At 30.7% G+C, this 25,271-nt stretch overlaps 1 protein-coding gene across 9 annotated transcripts; it reads right to left on the bottom strand.

Annotated features, from left to right (window-relative positions):
- Positions 1 to 415: 415 nt before the first annotated feature.
- LOC143237233 (secretion-regulating guanine nucleotide exchange factor-like) lies at positions 416 to 22,544 on the bottom strand. 9 transcript variants are annotated; one of them, XM_076476260.1, is made up of 11 exons: positions 22,393 to 22,544; positions 19,276 to 19,414; positions 16,311 to 16,469; positions 14,213 to 14,307; positions 12,391 to 12,454; positions 9,360 to 9,485; positions 8,562 to 8,630; positions 6,606 to 6,782; positions 5,093 to 5,211; positions 2,910 to 2,949; positions 416 to 891 (listed from the first exon to the last, which is right to left on the bottom strand). In XM_076476260.1, exons 1-11 carry the CDS (start codon positions 22,420 to 22,422, stop codon positions 716 to 718), a joined length of 1,194 nt encoding a protein of 397 aa, XP_076332375.1. In that variant the 5' UTR covers positions 22,423 to 22,544; the 3' UTR covers positions 416 to 715. The 9 variants fall into 9 exon arrangements, with proteins under 9 accessions (XP_076332375.1, XP_076332376.1, XP_076332380.1 ...); XM_076476261.1 differs by having other exon boundaries at positions 6,606 to 6,758; XM_076476265.1 differs by having other exon boundaries at positions 19,276 to 19,430; positions 22,393 to 22,408.
- Positions 22,545 to 25,271: the final 2,727 nt, after the last annotated feature.

Genomic DNA, 25,271 nt, shown 5'->3' with positions numbered 1-25,271 from the left:
ATAGAATAACTGGTTGTAGTCTTGGATGATGTTGATGTTGAAGCTAGGCAATAAGAAAATATTGATAATTAATCAATAACTGGAATCATTAATCAAATGCTTGTACATTAAATTTGAAATATAATAGCAATATTTAAATTATTTGAACTGATGAAATAATCTAGGACAGCAATAATCAGAAATATAAATTTTAATTAGTTGATTACTTTTCAAATACCGTAATTGAAACATACAGATATTTATATTGATTAATAAAATTGATTGATCCAGAGCTAATGTGGTAACTTGTTAAAATCTTTGGTATTAAAGATATTGTATTATTCTCTAGTTATTTCTTGTGTTCAAATCAGCCCATGAACAAACTGATAGGTGGGGCAAATGGTACATATTTGTAATACTGAAACTAGCCATGGTTGAAGAAGTACTTGAAAATAATTGATTTTATTTCGACTTAAACACAGTTTAGTTTTTTGAAAGAAAAATAAAATTTCTTTTAGTATTATAAAAAATACAGCATCTTCATAATTGTTATTCACAATTTAGTTTTTCAAATCTTGTTGCATTTGCTATTGTACTGTAGAACATAAACACTTATATTTTAAAAATGATAAAGATATAATACAAACAGTTTCTTTTTAATGCTCTAAACTTTTATTACTTTAAATAACAGAAAACCCATACCTAATATTTATTTACAAGATACGTAATATACAATTTAAGGATCTTCCTTTAACACATTTACAATGGCAAAACTATGGCCTGCACCACATCCTGTCAACAGTATTTCCTTATTTTTCAAAGAAGAAATTGCAGTTGGTTGGTAAATATTAACGTTTTCTTCGAAGCCACACATGTTATGTTCATTCCAACCCCAAGACCACAATATATTACCTTATGAAAAAAAACAAAAAACATACAAGTTGGTAAGTTATTTTTTTTACAAGTTAATGACCTATATTACTCATAGATTATTACAGTTTTCCCATGTCTACATTTAAATATCCCTCAATTGAAATATATGATACTGGGTTTTAAGAAAAGAAGAGGGCATGTGCAAGCAGTGGATCTGGACAGATTAGTTCAGTTACTGTCTGCCCATCATGATTTTTGTTACATTAGTGCAAGGGGCCCATGAGAGGATGTGTATATGTCATGAAACCTTATAAGTGTATTGAATGTTTGAATAACAAGCCTGAAGTAAAGAAGTAGAGTGGGATCACTTAGGCTAGAGCCAAGTGCATCAAATTTATTATAAAAGTAAAAACATTTAATCAATTTTAAACTTAAATACTTTCTGAATTAAGCTATTTTCTGTTATATCATGAACATGTTTAATAAAAAAACAAACCACTTTAATGAACAGACTCTAAATTAAGAAATCAGCAAATATTTTTTTTCCAGTTTTATTGTCTATACACTTTATTTTATATTTTCAGTACACAGACTAACAACAACATTAGGTAATACTTTTGTTGTTAATCAACTGAAATAACAGCCATTATTGGAATATTATGTTACCAAAATATACTGGCTGTATGATGTGTTAGAAGTTGTTAATCTAATTAATTTTTACTAATAATTATTCTATGAATACATTACAAATTAATTTCACGAATGATCTTAATTTTGATTGGTTCACAACAGAATTTGCTGACATTTGAGTGACTAGACTCCACTTTACAGGCTCTTTGATGATCAACCTTAATTTTGCAAAATCTCTTTATTTCAGTCAGCTGTGAAATGGGAAGTTAGGGTATACTATGGGATAGGGGTGTTAGTACTTGCTCCATCATTTTTGACAGACTGTATGTATGCTAGTAGTTTCATAATATATGCAAACATATTCAAAATCAATGTGCTCTAGGTAGAAGGGAATTAACATTTTAATATAACTAAACATTCATAGTTGAACTAAATGACAGAAGAAATGATAAATGATTAGTGAACAAAGATATGACAAAATAAAATTAGAATTTACTATCTAACAATTTATCATATATGTAGACATGTGGTAAGTTTCTCCAGTAAGGTGGTATGCATTAATAAGAAATGAAGTAACTTGACTTAAATACAAAACTTTGGTCTATTGCATAACATCTAACCAATAATAAAATGTTAAACCACAGTATGGCTTTAAAGTGTTGGCTGTTGGGATATCATAAAGCATTAAAGCCAAGACTTCTGTCACAAGTAAACAAAAGCATTCTCTACTGTTTCTACAAACTTAAGGAAAAGGTATCACCAAATTTGGTTGCAAAATAGAAAAAATGACCTTGCAGAAATGTTGATTTGTCAGCACAAACCTAACTTTAATACTTCCATATAAACCTAAGGTTTCTCTTAACACTCACCGAAACTCATCAGTCAGGTACTGTAATTACCCAAGGAAAATAAACAATTTTTAATGATTACTAAAACAAAACCCAGCTAGTAATAGTAGTCATATGAGCATGCCATTAGATTTTTAAACTAAAAAGGTGTGTTTCAAGAAAAGTTTGTAAATTTCATTAATGGCATAGATATTGAATATAAATTCAACATATCTTAAAACAAAGTAAACTGAGCAGTAACAATTATATACATTACATACAAATTAACCTCATCCAAAATTTTCTTATGTGAGACTAGTAAATTGGAGGTTAAGACTGATAGATGGTGTATCCCCACTGCAATATGGGTCGTACTTCTTCAGTCACCTCCAAAACATTGGATACATTTTATAATCCTACATTGTAGCTTGTACCCTAGGATCCTTTTTTTAAAAATATGCAGTGTATTTTGTTTCATATCAATATGTTTTGTTTATGACTTAAAAATTTATGGTTATAAATATATATATATATATATATATATTTATGCACTGGAACTAGAGTACATTTCATTTACAATCCAATAAAAACTCTTCAAACCTGAAGTAAGAGCCATGTTGTGTTCCGAGCCTCCAGAAACCTGAGGAAAACAGCACAGATGATACATAATTGAAAACTGTTGTTCTGTAACATATCCCAAACTAACAATGTTAGCAAAAAATTATGTTATGGCTTTACTATATTATAACCATGTGAAAATACAGACAATTTATACTACAGTTTCTCCATCATTAGTAAAGTTATTTGGCAACAACCAGTTATTACTATGTTAACTGTTAATGCAACTTAAAGTAATGATATACATTTATAATAAATTTGTGTATTTTTACCAGCATTAACACAAAAATTGTACACAGAGTAAAAATAATTGTATTAGTAGTACCCACATACTTTGTCTCTAGATATTTAAGAAAATATATTAGGGAGTGTTATGATCAAACTATATTGAGTGGAGTTTTATAGTTCTGTTGTGTTATGATGGTGGGTGGTGCCGATAAGTTGTTAGATTGCTAGATATTGAACTGTTTTGGAAGGTACTATAATTATATTCTTTTACAAGTTAATAGTAACATTTTGATATTATGATTATCACTAAATATGTTTTTTAAATGATAACAACCATACCCAAAATTGACTTTGAATGGTGCATGTTTGGTTAACCTAAAGGTATTGAGTGCATTAAAACTACTAACAAATCGAGTGCAAAATGATTTTCATTTTAAGTATAAAAATACTTTTCTTTATCTTGTAGTTCTCAAATTTTAGTTGCATAATCTCTAGAACCTCTTAAAAAGATACTAAAATTTTTTAAGGTAAACTTTTATTTTTCATTTTCTTAGCTACATTACTGACTCTAGTTTTTATGACAAATGTATAATGCAGTGAAATAATTAAAATTAGGAAATAGAAAGAAATACATACCTTTTAATCTTTTGTAAAATATTTTCACAGATATTGTTTTGCTTATATTCATAATATTGGGTCTTTTCCTTTTCATGTATAGTTAATTTACAGAATATTTGCAGAAATTTTGTTTTGCTTATATTAATAGTTTTTGGTCTTTTCCTTTTCATGTATAGTTAATTTACAGAATATTTTCAGAGATATTGTTTTGCTTATATTCATAATTTTTGGTCTTTTCCTTTTCATGTATAGCTAATTTGTAGAATATTTATTTTCTACTCTTGTCCTTTATCACTTATCATTCATTTTGATGCATGTCAATGGTGCTCTCAAGCCATACTACTGTGCCTTTGAGAAACATGCACACATGTAATATCTTAAGCCTTTAGAATGGACATAAAGTATGATGTACCATTAAAAAAAATGTTTAAACCTTTTAATTATACATTTTAAAACATAACTAAAGCTTAACAGTTAGGCCTAAATACAATTTACACTGTATCTCTAATTATGATATATTTAGGTAAGAAGCAACAAAAAGTGATATAGTCATCAAACAGCTAACCATATTATAGTTAATTTCACATTCTCCATGACAACAACTTACTGCCAGTTTCAAAACAACCATTTTTATATTATACAGTAAAATGAATGCTCTCTAATGATTATAGACATGTAAATGTAACATTTCATTGAAAGCTATAAAGCTCAAACAAACTTATTGAAGGTGGGCATGGCAGTTGTTAGGGGTCGAAAAATTTATTACTTGTTCCAAATACATTCATTCAGAGAACATTCAAATGAAAGAGTCAAAAGTTTATCTAAATGTCTCATAGTTTGGATGCACCTCTAGATTACTCCTTTGTGTTATTAAAGAAACAGTGTCAAAGTAGAAAACTTTCATAGCTCTTATTAGCCACTTGAAAATACATCTGAAACTTTAAGTTGTTTTTAAAGGTTTATTTTCAAATAAAAGACTTAAAACTTCAAATCATAACACACATCATAATATTATATTTATTCACATACATTAATATCAAAGATGTTTAATTAAATTTTGAACATAACACAGTGACTTGCACAGAAAAGCATTTAAAGGAGCTCCAGTTGTGAAAGGGTTAATTAGCTAGAAAGATGAAGTAAACTTTACACTGTTTGTGTGCCACACCATCATTATTCTTGTTTTTTTTAACCAAACCTTTCACACAGATTTAAATAACCTTAGCTAATGTTCAAATTTATTAAAAACATCCCTCTCACTTTGTTATACCTCTGTGTGAATGCCTTATTATAAATGTAATCAAACAATTACAAAATACCTGGATAACAGTTGGTAATCCTTCCACCTCTTGAGGTTCCCAACAAAACCCTTTCTCTGGACAACTTCTACCTAGTTGGCCATAATCACTTCCGCCCCAGCTCAATAATTTTCCTTCTGCTGTTTTAAAAAGTAAATGTCTTCAAACTATATGGTTAATTTTATTTCACAGTCTAATTAAAAAGAATGTAAGACAGTCATATCAGTATGTGTTTTGGTTCAGGTGGTACAAAATTTTATTCGTGTAAATGCTCAAGAAGAGCCAAAAACAGAAGTGCACTCCAAAATTCCCTACTCTCACAGCAACACTCACCTCTAGGATGAAATACTTCTCCCCATGTAACATACTACACAAATCCTAATACAGGTCAACACATTATCTTGTAGTACTCACACAATTTTTCTTTTCACAACATGTAAACCTTTCATGCAGTAAACACTTTCTTCATTTTCAGCTAGACAACATATTGGGTACTAACTAAACTTCTGTTTGATTCTGACTAGTGAAGGTATGTTTTCTCCTAATACTCCAAACCCCCCCCACACACATCAAAATTATGTGGCATTGAATCTACAGATTCTAGTCCACCCTCAAAAGGTGTTGTTTGTTGAAAGTTCACAAGACTGTTCATAGCAATACCTGCCTTTACTCTATGAACTTCTCCTTTTCTCTGACACTGAATAATTTTCTGTATGTATGCATACAGATTTGCATAATAAAAATATCCCTAAATATCATTAATGTCCTTAGTTACTAGGTTGTGTGTATTTATTTCTTTTGGTGTCTGTGTCTGCTTTATTCTCTGCATAATGTTTCAGGAATCTGCATTTTGATTTGTTTTGAAGTTATCTGTTGGTTATAAGTAAACCTGAATATTGCAATTTCTTATATGCTATATAACCATTACAAAAAAGAAAAACCACAAAACCAAGGAAAGTTATAAGAATTCACCATCAGTAGTGGTATTTTAGGGATACATGGTCAGTTCTTGTAGTGGATAATGTTTTATTGGTAACTTTAAGACAGTGTTCAAACATAAATTTAAAATCTAATTACGTCCTGCCAGCCACTTCAAGTTTAAGCTTAAAACACAATGAACTTTTAAACCAAACAAAGTTTGTCACACTTTATCACCATCCATCCCTTATCATACACAACAATAAAAAGTTTCTACCTGTTAGAATTCTGAATTCTGTCTGGGTCAGAATGATCTCTTTTTTTTTTTTTGTGCTTGTCATGTTTGTCTAGACACAATGGTAAAAAACATAATGTTCATGTACTAACAGGCTATATAGTATGAAATTCTGAGAACACAAAGATGGATTTCTTTTGGCATTGCATTTAAATAAAGGCTGACTATCAGATGTAGAAATGTCCAGCTGATATTTACAAATATAGAATATAAGTGAAAGTGAAAATTTGATTGTGTTACATTGAATCTATCTTTGAAATGTGAAGCACAAAAGACAGGAAAATAATGAAGCAAATATTTCTTGAATATACACACACTTACACGTTCTAGCCACCACATGTGTCCAACCTGAATGAAGACCATATATGTTCTCTAAAGGTAGTTTCTGTGGTGTAACAGCCCCCTTTACCACAGATGGATCAAGAGCAAGCTGACCTCTGGTATTGCTTCCCCAACCGTACAGCTTTCCTTCATCTGAAACAAACACTCCTAAAGTATCTGAGAAATAAATCAGACAGATACTCATGTTTTACTATAACAATTACTAACATCAACTATCATAAAAAGTTTGAGCAGAAGATAAAGACATCTATATGAATAGAGACAAAAGCTTAAAAAAACTGGAAAACATACAAAAAGCTCCATGTACAATAAAAACAACAATTTCTATTATACCAAGTAATTGAACATAAATGAGTTACCTTATTAAAGTGACATAAGTTTGTTTTCACTGGATTTGTTCTCACAGACTCAGCAAAACAAGTGTCTGTCCAAAACCAAAACTGTCAAGGTAATCCACACAAGATCATTTTTACAACTTGTTTTTTTAAAACCATTCTGGTTAGATATTTTCTTGATTGAGTCAATATAACTTATATTAAGTACTACAGTTTCTTACTGAAGAATTAATCCAGATTTATAAGCAAATTTAAATTCATAATAATTTATTTGATAATGTGGCCTATAGTTATAGTACACAGGTCATGAAACATGCTTCTTAACATACTACATACCTACGAATATAGCTTAACATTATGTTCATAACCATTTCTCAAAATAACAAGACTTCTTACTTCAGCCGTATAATCCTCAATATTAAATTCCTAAATATTATTAACCCTATAATTATCAATCATGTACATATAGTCAAAATCTGAATCTCACACAAATTTTTAACAAACTATTAACAGACAATATTGTGGATTAAAGGGTCCTACAAATAAAATACAAGTCATACAAAAAAATACCATCAACACTGCAGTAAGTCCCATTAATTAATACTAATGTTTCCTGTTTAGTTTATATAAAAACTGAGTGAGTTCAGTCACTTTGTTTGGACAATTCATTATACTCAGAGTTGCTACTCATTCTTATAGTGTAAGAACTATACCAGTACTAAATGACTTACAAACAACAGTATTATGATACAAGGACTATACCAGTACTGAATTACTTATAAACAACAGTATTATAATACTAGGACTTTACCCGTACTGAACGACTTATGAACAACAGTATTATAATACTAGGGCTATACCAGTACTGAACAATTTATAAACAACAGTATTATAATACAAGGACTATACCAGTACTGAATGACTTACAAACAACATGATTATAATACTAGAACTATACCAGTACTGAATGACTTACAAACAACAGTATTACAATTCAAGAACTATGAATGACTTATGAACAACAGTACCAGTACTGAATGATTTGTAAATAAATCCATAATTCAAGGTTTAAGAAATTAATCTGTCTGATGTACGAGCAATATATTAGATCTATTTGTAAATTATTATTAGGAAATGCATCTAATATAGCTCATCCTTACACACTGACAATATAATTAAATACAGGCCTGTACATCAGTACACCTATTTTACAAAAGAACTCATTTCAGTATTGATGGATTTTATGGCAACATTCCGACATTATGCCAACCAGTTTTCTTTTTTTTTTATTGAGTAGAGAGGCAGAAATAGCTGCAGCACCAACCATTAACTTTCACTTTACTTGTATGTAGTTAATTTATTAGGAAGTACCACTAATCATCCAGTTCTACTCACCATATGTTCACCAAATACAGTGTTCAAAGTTTTACTCTAGCTATGATATAGGTGGAGACAAAATGTTAAAACATTGTGAGGTTTCAATTATCATTCAGAAAATATACACTTATTCCCTCATTCTTATAACTGTGTATCAGACTTGTATATAATTTTAGTAGGACCTTAAACCCTTGGTGAAACAATATATTAAAACACAGCTTACCTGAGAGAGCAAGAGTAGAAAACAATCCACAAAACAGGTTATATATCTTTCCATCCACATCTAAAGACACTGAAAAAAAACACAATATTCTAACAGTATTATTTAATAGTGCTTGTATACAATGTTAGAATAATAATTAACACACAATATTAAAATAGGTACAGAATTAAAGATATTTCAATTAACATCAGTATATGACTACTAAAAAAATGTTGACTACATCTTACAACATTGTAACATGTTTTTATACAAAAAACAAACTGTATACCATACACACTTAACAAAATACTTTATACTAAAAACAAACTGTACATCATACACATTTAACAAAATACTTTATACTAAAAACAAACTGTACATCATACACAGTTAACAAAATACTTTATACTAAAAACAAACTGTACATCATACACATTTAACAAAATACTTTATACTAAAAACAAACTGTAGATCATACACACTTAACAAAATACTTTATACTAAAAACAAACTGTACATCATACACAGTTAACAAAATACTTTATACTAAAAACAAACTGTACATCATACACAGTTAACAAAATACTTTATACTAAAAACAAACTGTACATCATACACAGTTAACAAAGTACTTTATGCTAAAAACAAACTGTACATCATACACAGTTAACAAAATACTTCACACTAAAAACAAACTGCACATCATACACAGTTAACAAAATACTTTATACTAAGAAAAGAAAAAGGTAACTGGAATAAACATTATTTTTATATCCTGTAAAAGTAGAATAACTGTAAAAAATCATTCTGACAAGTTACCTTTCTGTGGGACATCCACTTTTTCAAGTGTATCACATACACTTTGTGTGTCTGCAACATGTTGTTGAGGCAAGATCCCCAACTGGCCCTTCTTACCATTCCCCCAACACCACACCTTTCCTGAAACTAATCAATTGGTATTGCTGTTGTTCAAATTAACACTTTTGTTTTAAAGTCAGACAGACATATTGTCTTGTGTTTCCAAAATCTATGAAAACTAGAAATTTTTCAAGATTGATTGATTTTGTGAACCTTTCCAATTTAAATATGAAAGTTTTAACAAACATTATTTTCATCAAGCACTCTTCTCATCAGAAAACTGAATGAAGAGGTTTCAAAGTCAATAATCTCCATATTTGAAAACAAAAAATAGAAACTTTTCAATCAACATATACCACTGTTTTGTTTCTGCATGAATAATGGCACTGTTTAACTGCTAGTAGCATATTCAATACAAATGTGATGCAATTAATTTTATTAAATAGTGATATTTGCTATATAATGTGCTAGTTTCTTTAGTGAAGTCATAATCTTCATAAAAATGTCCACAATATAACACGAACTTCACCATACAAGATGTATTAGTTGTAATGTAATGGGATATTTGTGTCGAGACTGTTTTGTAACAAGAAGTACTTGGATATAGATGAAACGAAGTGTGTTAGTTCCTTCCCTACCTACATACAGCAAATTTATGATATTGAAGCACAAAGAGGTCTACCAGCACTAAAATTTCAAGGTACGTGATAATGTCCCTACGCAACAAATTATGAACACAAGAGGTCATGGGAGTGATCACTTTTAACATGAAAAAAACTACACACTTATTTGCACATCACATATACACTTTTTTGTTCATCTCTCTACTTTTTCCTCGTTTCTTTTTAGACATTTCCAACATATGCATACTCTTATGAATATGACAGAACTATATGATTATCAATGGTTTTATATATTTCATCATGATATTCTCAACTTATCAGCTTCAACCAACTGTCTATTCTATGCAAGAACCAAGTCTTGTCTTTTTTTTTACATCACATTTCTCTAGCATGGAGAGTAAGGTAAAGTGTTTATTTTAAATTTAAAAAATACCTCAACTTAACTCTTTTTAATTGAAATCCTCTCAAGCATGTTGATCAGAAGGAAAAAATAGAAGTGCCTGTCACTAGTGAGAAATGAAAGGAAGGCAGTCACAGTCATGTGAAAGATACCATGTAAAGAAATTAATATTAGGGGCATCAAGAGACAGTTTTTGTCATGAACAAGGTTCCTTGTTGTTACCTGAAAAGGGATAAACCATCAAAAGTAATGTGAATTGGTATAATATCTTTTAAGCTCTGTTGATGGCTTTGATAAACATACAGATGTACTGATTCTCTTCGGTAGGATATACTGATTTAAATAAAGAATATATATCTGGCTGAAGCAGGATGGACTGGATTTATTTCAATAAAGTGACTAAATTAAATATGTAACCAATCAAGTGAATCTCCCATAATTTTATTTCAAACCAGAAAAAGATGAAGGAAAGTTGGAAGATCAACTGGGTCTGCATCTTGGCACAGCATTAGTCTTTAAAACTACATGTACTTCCAAAGGGTCCTCCAAAAGTGTTCTGTTTCAATAGTAAATAAAATCAAAATTAAGAGTAACGAATGTTTATTTCTTGCTTTTGATGTTCATGTCATATTTTAGCCTACAAAGTGCATAACCCTTCTTGTGATCCATGAAATGAGCACACTTTACTGATGTTGTGACAGTATAAATTGTAATATTAAGCATCTCTTATGTGACATCATTTTAGTGTCTACTGACTGACTGACATGACACACTACTGTATGGTGTATGAGTGAAAATTACAAGATTTTAAACAAATCATACCATTTATTCTTCTTAATTACAAGGAAACTCCACTAATAATGAAAGAAAATTTGTTACATAATCAGAATACATTTACAGTTCATAAACTTCAAAAAACAATAAAGTTTAATAAAACAGTAAGAAGTGAAAACAACAACATGGCCAAGGTTTCCTGTTTGATGGCAAATAAAATTTGTATAAAAATCATTACACTACAAATACAACATGCCAACCTTTAAAATTCTGAACAATGATTTCTTTTTGTGACATTTAGAAAGTATTTAAACATTCTTAGTATGTGGTCAAATGCAAATTTTGGTTCCTTTTCTCTTGCTTATGGTTAAACACAGTATTCTAACATATCCCTATTTGGTTTCTTGCTACATTTGTGGTGCACTCAGTGTAAAAGATACCATCTATTGATTAATACAAAGCACGCTACATGAAAGACTATACTTTGTGTTCTTGTGAGGGATTTAATAATACTTTGTGAGCCAAGATTACACCCCATGTAGGTTCTGTTGAAAACCGCAAAGCATGTCCTGCATTAGCTCATAAGGACAATACGTACTTTCTTATAAAAAAAATACATTTTTTTTGTACTTTTATATTTATTCTACTATATGGTAGAAAACATCAACCTTTGATGGAATTTGTACATGTTACTGGTTACACTAACAACTACTGCTCATTTCTGCTTGAAATATGTATGGATGACTGTGTTTATAAAGGTCTTCTGAAGATAATCATGACCATAATGACCATTGGGTTTATACAAATCACACTGACCAGTCACATTAATCATGAGACATAACGTTCAAAGATATTTTACATTTTTCATGAGAAAAAGGGAAACCTTAAACCTGGTGTGTAATATGTCTTAGATTGCTTACTTTTTCAATTATTATATATATGTGTTTATTTTAGGGTAGGGACATAAAATCTTAAATGGCATTTCTTCATTTATTGGGCCAACTATTAGAATGAGGATTCCATGATTAATCATGTGATTGACCTTTTTTATCTTTTTAAAACATACATTTACCACAACTATATTTTGTGAAATATCCTAAATTATCCTGTTTGTTGTTGCTTGAATTGTTATTTTTTTAATAGATCAGTCAATCATTTTGTTGTTTTTTCTCTGGTTACGTTAACTTTTACTTACCAGTGACTGCTCCAGCATGTCTGAGACCGGCAGCTACAGCCAACACACATTCTGCACTAAGCCTCTGAAATAAGGAAACAATTCCTAATATTTTGTGACTACATGCAAAAAATGACACTTGGAGAAATAAGAACCTTTAATGCAACAAGCATGAAACATTGTTCACTTTCCAAACATTTGTAAGGCATTAAAACAACAGGTACTGTGAGCAACAGACCTACATTCGTCCTACATTGGACTAAACAATCTGTGCCACTGACATCCTCAGATCAGTAAGTAAACGATTTTGTCCACAAACCATAACTCTTTTCTTTATTACTGGATAGTATTTCTCTCTTTCTGTACTTAAAGTTTTCTGCTTTTTGCTATGATACATTAAATTAAAAAATATTCTGACCTTTGACACAAAATACTATAATGACGGTTATCAATTATTTCTTTTTTAATCTATTAAAAACTTTCCATAAGATGAAAATGTTATCTTGTTATGATTAAAACAATACCTGATGATTCCCTTTTTCAAAGTTGAGATTTATGGGAGGTGTATCAGGCTTTCTTAATTAAGAGCACCACGAGACCAGAATGGATATTTCATACCCTTGCTCACCTGAGCAGGGTTTCATTTTACCGTTGGTTTCACTAAAGCAACTATGTGCTGAAATCCATGCTTTGAGTTTTATTTATAAGAAATAGATATTTATGCAAGACTAACTGGTGTATTTTCATCAAGTTAAAATTGTAGCCAGCAGCATTCTTAGAGTACAGTTATGCAATGTATAACTTTGTGCTTAATAAGTAACAAATATATTGGGCTAATATACCAATTACAACCGAAATTTGCATACTCTCTTAAGTCATTGTTTCGGTAAAAGTGAAATATTTTTACTACACAATCTCAGCTACCAAACATTAGTGCTCTGAATACTAAGAAACAATCAAAGATTAAGGTGTATGAGCATTCTTTTATTTTAGGGACAAAAACACCATATGCCAAATAACATGTGAAACTATACTCTGATTTTTATGTAGAAAAATGTTATGCAGCCTACATTTGAAATAATGCACCATAAAATGTTTTAATATGCATAAAAATTGTGCACTGATTAAGCAGTTTAATGTAAAATATGCAATCTTTACCTAAAGTAAACACAAATTAAGACAGTAGCATTTAAAAGGAGGTTGGGCATAATTAATGCAGACCCAACAGCAACATAGCACTTACTTTTTACGAAATAATAAAAACAAATACACTTTCAGACTTCAGAAGAATTCTGATTGGCTACTAATCAGACTCCACTTGTGATGCAACAATACAGTTACGACTAAATTAAACGTGTGTGTTTTAGGGTAAAGGCGCATTGGTCTATCTGCTCTGTCCACTATAAGGAATTGAACCCCATAAACTTACTGCTGATCCACTGCAAAAATATTATTTATTTTACACATTAACATCATACATCATGTCAACATTTACTTTTTACATTATTTTTTAAAAAAGTATATTAATTGAAAATACCAAAACTTTCACTTTATAGAAAAACAAAAGTTCCAAAAACTTGGGAAACTCCAAAATGGTGTCATCTATGTTGAAATAATTTGGAAAAACACAATAAATAAACATTTTTATGCTTCTAAATGATTATGAAAAACAGATAAATGTACTAATGGAATTCTAATATGTTAAATATCTAAAAATATGGTAACTTTATCTGACCACAGACTGTTCTTATCCACACCTATATTTATATTCTGTGTCATTCGTATCAAACACAAAACAAAGTCTCTCTGAAAAAAACAAAAAACAGATCAAAACTTTTCTCACCCTTATCAGCTGTGGTCTAGTTGAAAACTTTAAGTGAATAGGCTGACCCAGTTGACCGTAGCTGTTAGAGCCCCAAGAATAAACATGTCCTGTAGCTAAACAGAAACTAATAAAGTGTAAATATCTGTATCCTGTTACTAAACTTAAAAAAATAAAAGAAAAGAAGTTTTCAATGAAGTTAGAATTCTATGAAACATTTAAATAAAGTTAAGTTTGAGAATGGAGAAAAACATTTATGGACTCTCACTTTCTTTGTTTCAGATATTCAGGCAAAGCTACACAAGAGTTATCTCTTTGCACTAGCCATTGCTAATTTTGAACAGGTAGACATGGAGAAAAGGCAGCTAATCAACAACACGACCATCAACACTTGGACCACTGTAATTAAATAGGAGAATTTAGACGTCATTCTTACAATGTACCCAAAATTAACATTTTTTTATATACTGAAAATATATTTCCAATAACACTTACCTCCTCTCACAACTTAGCTTTATCTTGATAAAAATTTCTTTTCTCTACCCATCTAAACATTGGTATGATTCTTACCTTCTTTCCTTCAGCCTTTACACTTTACAATATTGCTCATAGTGATTAAAATCTTTTGATCATCTCCACCTGCATCAATGTTTTTCCATCCTGGATCTACATATAAGCTCTTCATTATTACTTCCTATTAATTTTTTGACATGGTCCAGTTAACACACCAAAATTGGTTATTTTGTGGGAAGAGTGTGGTGGAAGATATTATCAGAAATATTTTTGCTAGGATCCCACATTGACAAAATGGAGGAGATAAGAGTCACACTGAAAGTATGTGACTGGAAAAAAGAGATGTGTGAAAATGATATATAATAACACCACAGTAGTAGGTCTACAGTAATTCTGGAACAAGTGTGCTCTTTGCCTAGACAAAATGAGATATAATTCCTGGGTGGCAAAGGCTGACCAGCCACAGAGGCAAAATCTTAACACAGTTTGACGAACATGAATTTATCCAAGCCTCTACAAGGCAGAAAAGGTCCCACCATCTTGTGACAGGAATTATATATGGCTGTGGACCCAAATCTAGATCCAAGACATAGTGTCTAAGACATGAGGACCACTTTGTACTTTGTCCTGTTTAGTAATGGAATATTGTTCAAACTCAACCTGAAAGTTAAGGAATGTTGCATGTCAAGACACTGGAAATACAAAGAGAAGGCAAGCAACCTAAAAGTGGACAAAACCTTGCCCATACCTGAAGGAGCACAAAATGAAACAAACCAAACTTGGGAGTTACAAGACCTGTCATGCTTCACACAAACAGAAGAATCAGAGATTACCTACCTGGGGATTATGGATCACAATCCTTACTCCTGAACCTGAGAGGCAAGACAACAGCTCTTGTCCCTGGAGTTAGGAGTCAGATGTCAAACAAAATAAGTTCTACCAACATTTTTATTACCATTATTTTATTAATAAATAGTGCCAAGCTAGTTTATTCAGTGTTTTGTCATGTGAGTATACCAAACAGTCAAAAGTATGACAACTGTCATTAAGCCACTAAATCTATCAGACTAGTGAGTCACAGCTACAAATAGTCCAAAAGGATTTGTTATTTATCTCAGACTCTTGTTAATGTGAGGCCCTAGTATTAATATTCATTATTGAGAGAAACCTTGCTTTTGCAGCTCGACAATTCTGCCACGTTCAAACTCTGTCAACTTTTTAGTCTTTGCCATGTTTTTACCCAATGTAACACAGATGTCAATGGGAGATGTTGACAATGCTAATGCTTGAACACAAATGACTAAATTTCATCATGTGTTTACCAATTAACTCTTTATTTCAGCATGGTCTTAAACTTTTGACCAGCTAGTATTTAAGCTAATTTCATAGTGTTCACATTTTCCCTATTAAATGCTAAAAACGTTTTTTATTTTTATTTTCCCTTTTCTTATTTTCATCTTTCAAAGCTCTACTCAAATAAGTGGTTGAGTCTAACAATGCAAAATGCATATTTTTTCTTTATGTTCATTGGCCTTAAGACTTTGGCCAGCAGTGTATATGAATATGTCTTAATCTAACAACTTACAGTGTAAAGTTGTACACATACCTGTCACTGCCAGAGAAAAATCCCAACCACAAGCAACCTGCTTAATGACATGTCCATGAAATTCTGAGATTGGTTGAAAAGTTGTTATGTTGTGTTCTTCACTACCTAATCCAAGTTGCCCTTTTTCGTTGTTACCACAACTAAATACCTGGCCATTTTCTAATAAGAACATATATATTATCAGAAATGTAATTAAATGTAAATTATAAAGATTAAAACTTGTACACAGTAGACACTCAGTAAACCACACTTATAGACACTTACAGCTCAACCTCATAGCAAAGTATAATATTCTGTAGTATATTTAACTTTATTTCACCAATATGCCCAATCCTTGTGTTACTTAAATACTTGGAAAAAATTACAAGAAAAATATTCCACATTATAAAAAAGTACATAAAGTTATGATGCGTAGAATACATGTTATTACAAGGCATGACATAATTCAATTTAGGATCTCAGTTAAAAAAATAACCATGTTTAGCATTGAAAAACATGGACTGCATAAATATTAAAAATTAGTAGCTGAAGTTACATTATTTGGGACATTAACTTATTATATACATTCACTTACATTATTGTTTAACACAGAAAATATTTACCTTTTTTAAAAAAGTATTTCAATTAAGAATAACTCTTGCCCAGACATTCACATATAAGATGAAAATATTTACCAAAAATCATTTTAAACCTAACTTTTACACTCCAATTTTTATCTTCCACACACACTTTTCCATGATATTGATGATTGACAGAATACAGTTTCTATCAATCTTTTATCTCTCTAAATGAAATAACTGCCTTTCTTGACGTTTTTTTGCAGTCTTTCTGAAATCCTAAGAAAGATTTAATCAGTTTTCCTTGAAAGTTGTTGAAACTGATTCTTTTATGTTTTTTCTAATTGCATAATCTTTATTTTTTGGACATACATAAGTGATAAAAACAAATGAAAGAGTTGTATCTAAAGGTCTATGTTTTCAAACAACACCTAAAAAGTTAAGATATGGAGATTATTTCATAAATTCATTTACATAAACCTAAAACAGTTTGTATTTAACCAAACAGTAATTAATCATTTAATTAATTGTTAGAAGAAATTAACAGATTTAATGTCTTTCTTTACACATCATCAAAACAGAACAACTGCTTAACACAAGTTGGAAAAAATGAGAAGCACTTATTCAGTTAAAAAGGGTTAAGGATACAACAACAACAGAGTTGGACAAAGACGCACTTACTCAGTTAAAAAGGGTTAAAGGTATAATAATAACAAAGCCAGACAAAGGAGATGGAACAGTATCATTGCTTAAAACAGGTTGTTCAAGACACATTAAATGGCAAAATTAGATTTTCAAAATTTAAAATCTCATACTTCCATTTTAGTAGTTAAGAATAAAGCTACACAATTAGCCAGCTGTGCTGAGCCCACTACAGATATCAAAACCACGTTTCTAGCATTATAAAATCCATAGACTTACTGCTGTACCACTTGGGGACAAAAATCCTATGAAAATAAATTAATTTGCAAAAATATTTATTAACATTTAATCATCTCAACTCATACACCTAGACATGCTAGACATCATATCCATATATATATATATGCCAAGTACGATAATGGAAAAATTCTTCCATAAATAATAAAGGGTTAAAGAAACAATAGTTCATACGTGATAATGAAAGCAAATTTTTAAGGTTCACAGAACTGTACATAGGGGTCTTATATGGTTTACTTACAGTTCATAAGTAAGGGTTCCAATAAGACCAACTGCATCTAATACTAGTACTTACATCATGAATACCAAAATATTTTGTAAACTGTGTCACTAAGTGCTGTAGAATTTTCTATTTCAGACAGTTTTCAGTTTGTGAAATATATTTTTTGGATGAAAAACTCAATATAGTTGTTAATTTGGTGTATAATAAAAAAAGGGTTTTTTTTCTTAAGAAGTCTTTATTAAAATGTAAAACATATTTAAACAGTTTATATTTCACTATGGCAACCCTATTCTGGATTTATACACGATTAATGTAATTAGGATTTCAACACATAAAACATACAAGATAAACAGTAATTTTACTAGACTAGTAAAAGTGTTTGACAAATAAAAGGAGTTTCCATGCAATATTACACATAAGGTTATTAAGTATAATTTGAACACACAATAAACTTTTCCAGATACAAAGATTACAGTTCACAAACAGAATGTGAGTAGGTCTTTACCATTTGTCCCTCCATAGCAGTAAGTCAATGGACTTACAACACTAAAATCAGGAATTTAATTCCCCTCAGTGAACTCACAGCAGGTAGCCTGATGTGGCTTTGCTATAAGAAAGGACCCATGCTAGTACAGTGGCAAGTCTATGGGTTTACAACACTAAAATCAGGGGTTCAATTCCCCTCAGTGGACTCACAGCAGGTAGCCCAATGTGGCTTTGCTATAAAAAAATGCCCCATACTGGTACAGCAGTATGTCTATGAATTTATAACACTAAAATCAGAAGTTAGATTCCCCTCGGTGGACTCACAGCAGGTAGCCCAATGTAGCTTTGCTATAAAAAAAACCCTACTAGTACAGCAGTATGTCTATGGATTTCTAACACTAAAATCAGGAGTTATATTCCCCTTGGAGAGCTCAGCAGATAGTCCGATGTGACCTGGCTATAAGAAAACACACACACACTTTACCATTTATAGGAGATCAGTGTTCTGAAATAAATACCTTAATATAATTCTTAGAATCTTTCTAGTTAGTGTTAACATTAAAACCAATATTATTATCATTTGTTTGGGGAGGAACTTTCAAACAGTTTATGATATCATCTGGAGTTATTGTCATATTTTCTAGAGCAGAATTTGATAATATGGATAAAAATGCACTTAAAACCACATATTTTTAATCAATTACATAGTACTTTTAATTTGTGAATTCAAGACTGGTAGAGGATATCTAAATTGCCTTACCTAGCAATAATAAGGTATGTCCTCCACCCCCAGTAACAGATTTTACAGCTGGCATCAAAGTAAATAAATTTGTGATTTTTTGTGGAGTTTTGACATCTTCTGTATGACTTTGTCCAAGTTGGCCATGACTGTTGGCCCCCTAAAAATAATTATTCCTAAAAATATTTATGTACTGTAGTGTTATTCAAAAGTGTTTCACATTCTTTTAATATGCACAGTAATAGTCAATATTACAATTGTTGATATATATATATATACAGTAACCATTAAATAAGAACTTTTGTACACTTTTAAGAATTCTTACATAATTTACAAGGTAAATGCACAGTGTGATAAATTTAGATAATATTTCTGCAAAGATTTTGAAGATACCAAATGGAATATACAAGTCACTTACAACAATAATTGTTTAAAGCTTGTGAATAATGGGCAGATAAAAGAGAACTGGACACTACACATAGCAAATGTCACTCCAACTTTCAAGGAAGGTGATAAAACTTGTCTTAGTAATTATAAAATATAAGACTTACATCAGTGGTGAGAAAATGTTTTAAGTATTATAAAAGATGTTTTGAGTATCATTTAACAAAGTTTAACATTTTGTCAGATACTCCACATAACTTTACTAGGAGCAGCTGCTTGCCAACATTCTTTGAAGAAATTAGTGCCTATGTAGATGAGAGTAGGGGGGGAAGATTTTATATATATGGATTTTAAGCAAATCACTTAATAACAAGTACATACTGGGTTTTATTTCAGATAATTATATTTTACTTGAGTTTGTTAGTTTGTGATGTGCAAAAAAGTTACAATCATTAATTACATCTAGACATTATGACACTATGTGGTCCATCATTGTGTTACTATGAGTGCACAATAAGACGTCTCTCATCTATCAAATTCTTATTCACATTTATTGCTTTCTCTTGCTCATACATTCATTATGTACAGAATCTTTCCACTAACCAAGTGATCAACTAAATATAGTTTGACTCTTAACACTTTATAATTATGAGATATATTTTAGTTATATTTAATTCATGTCTCCTGGGATCATATGCTGTATGAATGTCAAAACTGACACAGCCAGACATTACACACATTTGACTGCTGTCACTTAGGGTCCAAAACACTCTAAACTTAACTGAAACAGAAGGACTGAAGAGAAAGCCTATCTAAACTGTGTCTGGAAGTTTTGTATCAAAAACTAGGTTTAAATAATGAATTTTCTCGTGTGATTACTTATGTAGATCAAAAGATTAGATTTACAGTGAATTTAAAATTATCTTTGTGTATTATCTTTTGGCTAATCCTGAGAACCATCAGCAGTTTTGCAAAACTGGTAGTGAGAAGAATGGCAGGTTCTGGATATCACTTGCTGTGAGAGATAAAGTAAAATAGATGGAGATAATAATAACTAAAGATAAACCTTAGAAGCATACTTTTCATCTAGTCCCCATGCAACAAGTGAATTTCTCCATTATTGTTTTGTTTCCTTACAAACTTATAAGTCAAAACAGTACTTTCCAATAGACGAATAACAAGTGATTGGTTACTAGGCAAATGACAACTTACCTTGTCTTGAATACAATAAAGTATCGACAATAAAAGACTATTTGGTCTTCAAGGTTGTTCCTGCACACCCTTTCTCAGGAAAGTTAAGAACTAAAACCCATCCCTTCCTTTCAAGAGATCAACAATACCTCTTTTAAACTTCTGTAAAGTGCTGGCCTCCACAACAGCTGATGACAACTCATTCTTAAACCAATCAGTGTGTTTGAAAGTAAAAGCTATCAGGTGGAACCTAGTCTATCTTTTATAAATTTTAAAATTGTCCCTCTAATTATAGTGTTCAGAACTATGCACAGAAAATCAGAGGCCTTTATCTATTCATCCTCCCAAATATACATGTAACTTTCAATAAGGTTACTTTTTACCTTCTTTCCTAAAAAAAAAACAAGATATGCTAACTTGTTCCTGTAAGAAAACTCTTCCATTCTTGTGATCATTGTGGTAGCCCTTCTCTGAATCCTTTCCATTAAGTCACTATCCTTCTATAGATAATAATATCAAAGCCGTACAAGGAATATTGATTCCCTGATCAAAAGTCCTTCTGTACAAACTAGAAATATTCAGTTTAATATCATCTGTGAATGTTCTAATTATATCCTTAATGTAAATATTAAAAAAGCAAACACCTAGGTACTGAAACCCAAGGTTCTGCTTGACTAGACTTAGTTAACTAGCATTTTGCTTTATTTCATTCAAACACCATAAAATTCAGTTGTTTTCTTCAGTCTCTACTAACGTGATATTCTTAGATAATCGTTCATATGGCATCTCATCAAAAGTTTTTCTTTTTTTTGGAAAATGTTTATACACCAATCCATATTTTCTTTGTCCATATACTACCAAAAATAAACATAAGCCAGACAAGATCTTTTTCTTTGTGAATGTGTGTTGGCTTTCATTTGCGATATTTGACTAAATAAATGATTTTATGGTGCTTCGTTTATCATTTTCTCTGAAAAGAGCAGAATTTTCCAACTACAGAAATAAGACTACCTTGCTCGTACAATTAGGCAATAATATGGCTGAATACTCCTTACGAACGTATATTAATAAAACTTTTAGGTTTAGTGTATATAACTGTAAGTACGTTCAGTATAGTGAATAGTGTGGCCTAAATCTTTATTAGTAGGTGAACCAACAGGTTCCTTTCTGATCTTAAATTGCACAAATGTATGTATAATATATACTGTTCTACGTCTAACCTTTATTTCCAAATTTTCAGTCTATACGTGAACAAAAAGAAAAAAAAAGTAATTAACCGATATGACAGAATTAAAAACCTTAAAGCAGAACTCACATCCAATAACTTAATTTACTTTTAGAAATTATTAATATTATTTAGTTCCAATGATTTAAAATTTACTTTTTTAAATATAACTAATTCTCAAAGTCTTTTTCGATAATGTTCGATATGCAAATAATAATGTTATAAAGGCAATATTATGAAAACCATACCGACTTGTACACAGTAAAAATAATCTAACAAAAGTAAATGATCGAAATTAACAGAAAAAAAAAAAAATTGAATTCAAGGTTTAGTCCTACCCAGCTCACTACTTCGATGCGCCGCGCCATAAGTTTGAATGTAACATGTTAAAGAATTATTATTTTAATGTCATACTTATTTTGTGAAAAAAAAGTCAAACGTGTAGATATAAATTTAATAGATAATGGATTATACTTTTATTTTGTTACGGTTTTGTTTACTATCGTTTAGTTAAACTATGATTTTTTAGTTACAATAAAGCAGTGGGGGTGCGAGATAACGTTTGTTTTGGCCACCTTCACCTTTATTATTAAATAAATAATTACTGTGAGGGGTGCGAGAACATATTAAATTTTTTTAGGGGTGCGGGGCATAAAAAAGGTTGGGAACCACTGCATTAAAGTGATAACTCATCTTTTGCTTAGAGAACGTTGAAGTTGGGTGTTTGTATTTTGAACCTGACACAAACTTCTTTTAGCAAGGATGTACAGATATTTATATTGTGAAAATTTATATATATTTATGGCAATAACTAGTTACACGAGATGTAACCTCATGGTCTAATAACTAAGTAAAAAGCTTTCCTTGATCTTGAAAACGAGTTAGTTTACGAAATATAGTTAGAATTATGACTAATTACTACTGGATACTGTACTTTATATGAGAAGTGGTTTGATTTTGGGTCGTTGTGTCATTCCCTGATGAAGTGAGACTTTTATCCTTCTGGTTCTTTTTCGTAATTTCTTTGAAACTTATTGATATTAATAACATTTAAATTTATGTTCTATTGTTTATTTATATTTGCAGTTACTTACTGGCCAAGCACATACTAATTGTTTTTTGGAGGTGATAAAATTTGTATTGTAACTGTTTGAAATTTTTCTTCTGAATTTTTTTAATATTTAATACATTGTTTTTGTAAGGGCAATTTATGTAGTCCGTTCATATATATATCTGCAATCATGTGTGTGTATTATTGATTTAAATACATTAATATACTTTCAATAATATACGTGATACCAACTAGACTGTATGCAATGTAATGGTGCTATTATAAAGAAATACTGTTCACATTCTGCAATATAAACTTCTTAACTCACTTCAATATTAATTTGTGTTCGACAAGGACAGAGCACATGTAACTCTACTTTTCCAAGACTTATACGTTTTCAATGCAAGTTATTGTATTTTCTTAAATTTCTATGATGCAAGTTGATGCTCCAAAATAATAATAAAGTAGTATTTTGTTGTTATTTTTTTGAAAAGTGGAAAGTTTACAGAAGGAAAATATAGATAAATATTTAGGAGGACTGTAGTATAGAGAGGAGATATTCGATATACTTTCTATCACTTTAGTTAAAAACTCCGGACTTACAACGTTAGAAATCGGGTTTCGATACTCGTGGTGGACAGAGCAAAGATAGCTCTTTGCATATCTTTATACTTAGTGACAAACAAACGTTAGAAATCGGGTTTCGATACTCGTGGTGGTCAGAGCACAGATAGCTCTTTGTATAGCTTTGTACTTTGTGACAAACAAACGTTAGAAATCGAGTTTCGATACTTGTGGTGGACAGAGCACAGATAGCTCTTTCTATAGCTTTGTTCTTAGCGACAAACAAACAATAATTGAAGAAGACGACAATTCGTAATTTATTTAACGCCTCGCTGAGTTTTATGTGCCAAGTGCAAGTCATCTGGTTTTATTACAGGAAAACAAAGCAATTAACTAATGTACTGAGCTATTGGCGAATTAGATTATAGCTACAGGTAATTATTTCCTTAGTCTGTATGCCTCCTACTAATTAAATGAAATAACTAGTGCAAAACATAAGATTTTTTTGTAATGTTAAAAAGTTAAGGCTAACTGGCATATTTAAATTCAGAGCTGTGTTGTAGAGCTAAGAGTTTGTGTGACTTTTAACCTGAAGAGTCCATTACTTATAACATACCAATCGCCACAATGGGACATTGTAGACTTGATCACCCATATCTCGCTCTTCCAATTTCCATGTTTATTTCTTTTGATTATTTTATTCTTCATGTGAGGCCAATGAACGGAGGTAAAAAATGATAGACGGTGTATCCCCACTGCAATGTGGATCTTCCTTTCACAGTCACCTCCAAAACCTAGGATACACTCTATATCACACCCTGGGGATCCTTTTGATAGATGCAGCATATTTTTTTGTTTGGCTTATTTTTGTTTATAACAAATTACCTATCAATATATATATATTATTACCACATGTCTGACTGTCTGTTATTCTTCGTATCTTCTAGATGGTGAATCGAAGAAAAAAATCAAAACGCTTATTTTCAAGAGTGCATTACAGGAAAATTTTTATTATTTTGCAATTCCTATAATTTTATGTTGACATCAATATCGATTTGTTAACCATCGTACATTCTGAAATGTCAATCACAGAGAAACTTAAGAGTAAAAGATGTTTCTTTAGTGAGGGACTTTATAGAAATAACAACTATCAAAAAGTGCTCACAGATAGCAGTCTTTTCTTGCACTCTGTAAACTGACAAGGAAGGGTGGCATCCAGAAGAAAATATTCTCGCAGCTACGTAGTGAATCTGAGTGCTCTGTTGTGCTGAAAGCACTCATTGCATCAAAGCCCACACAATTTTATCAATAATGCATTATATTCAATCTCATTTGCTTAATAACAAATACAACGCAATTTTCGTTATTGAAATAACACGTGGAATGACAAAAGACGGTTGTAAACGGCTCAAAACAAGCATATTGCATATATGCTCTGATTCAATGTATTTAGTTGATTGTATTTTGCTCATACCTTCATTGATATTTTACGGAAATTAACGCTCATTTATTTCAACGAGCATCTGCTAGTTTTATATAAATAACACATTTTAAGCATCCTTAATTCTAAAATTTATTTTTGAATTTTCATGATATAGGGTT

Source organism: Tachypleus tridentatus, chromosome 13 (genome assembly GCF_004210375.1).
Source record: "Tachypleus tridentatus isolate NWPU-2018 chromosome 13, ASM421037v1, whole genome shotgun sequence".
NCBI lineage: Eukaryota > Metazoa > Arthropoda > Merostomata > Xiphosura > Limulidae > Tachypleus > Tachypleus tridentatus.
The sequence above is the reverse complement of the archived record's forward strand: the minus strand, read 5'-3'. Positions and strand labels throughout refer to the sequence as shown.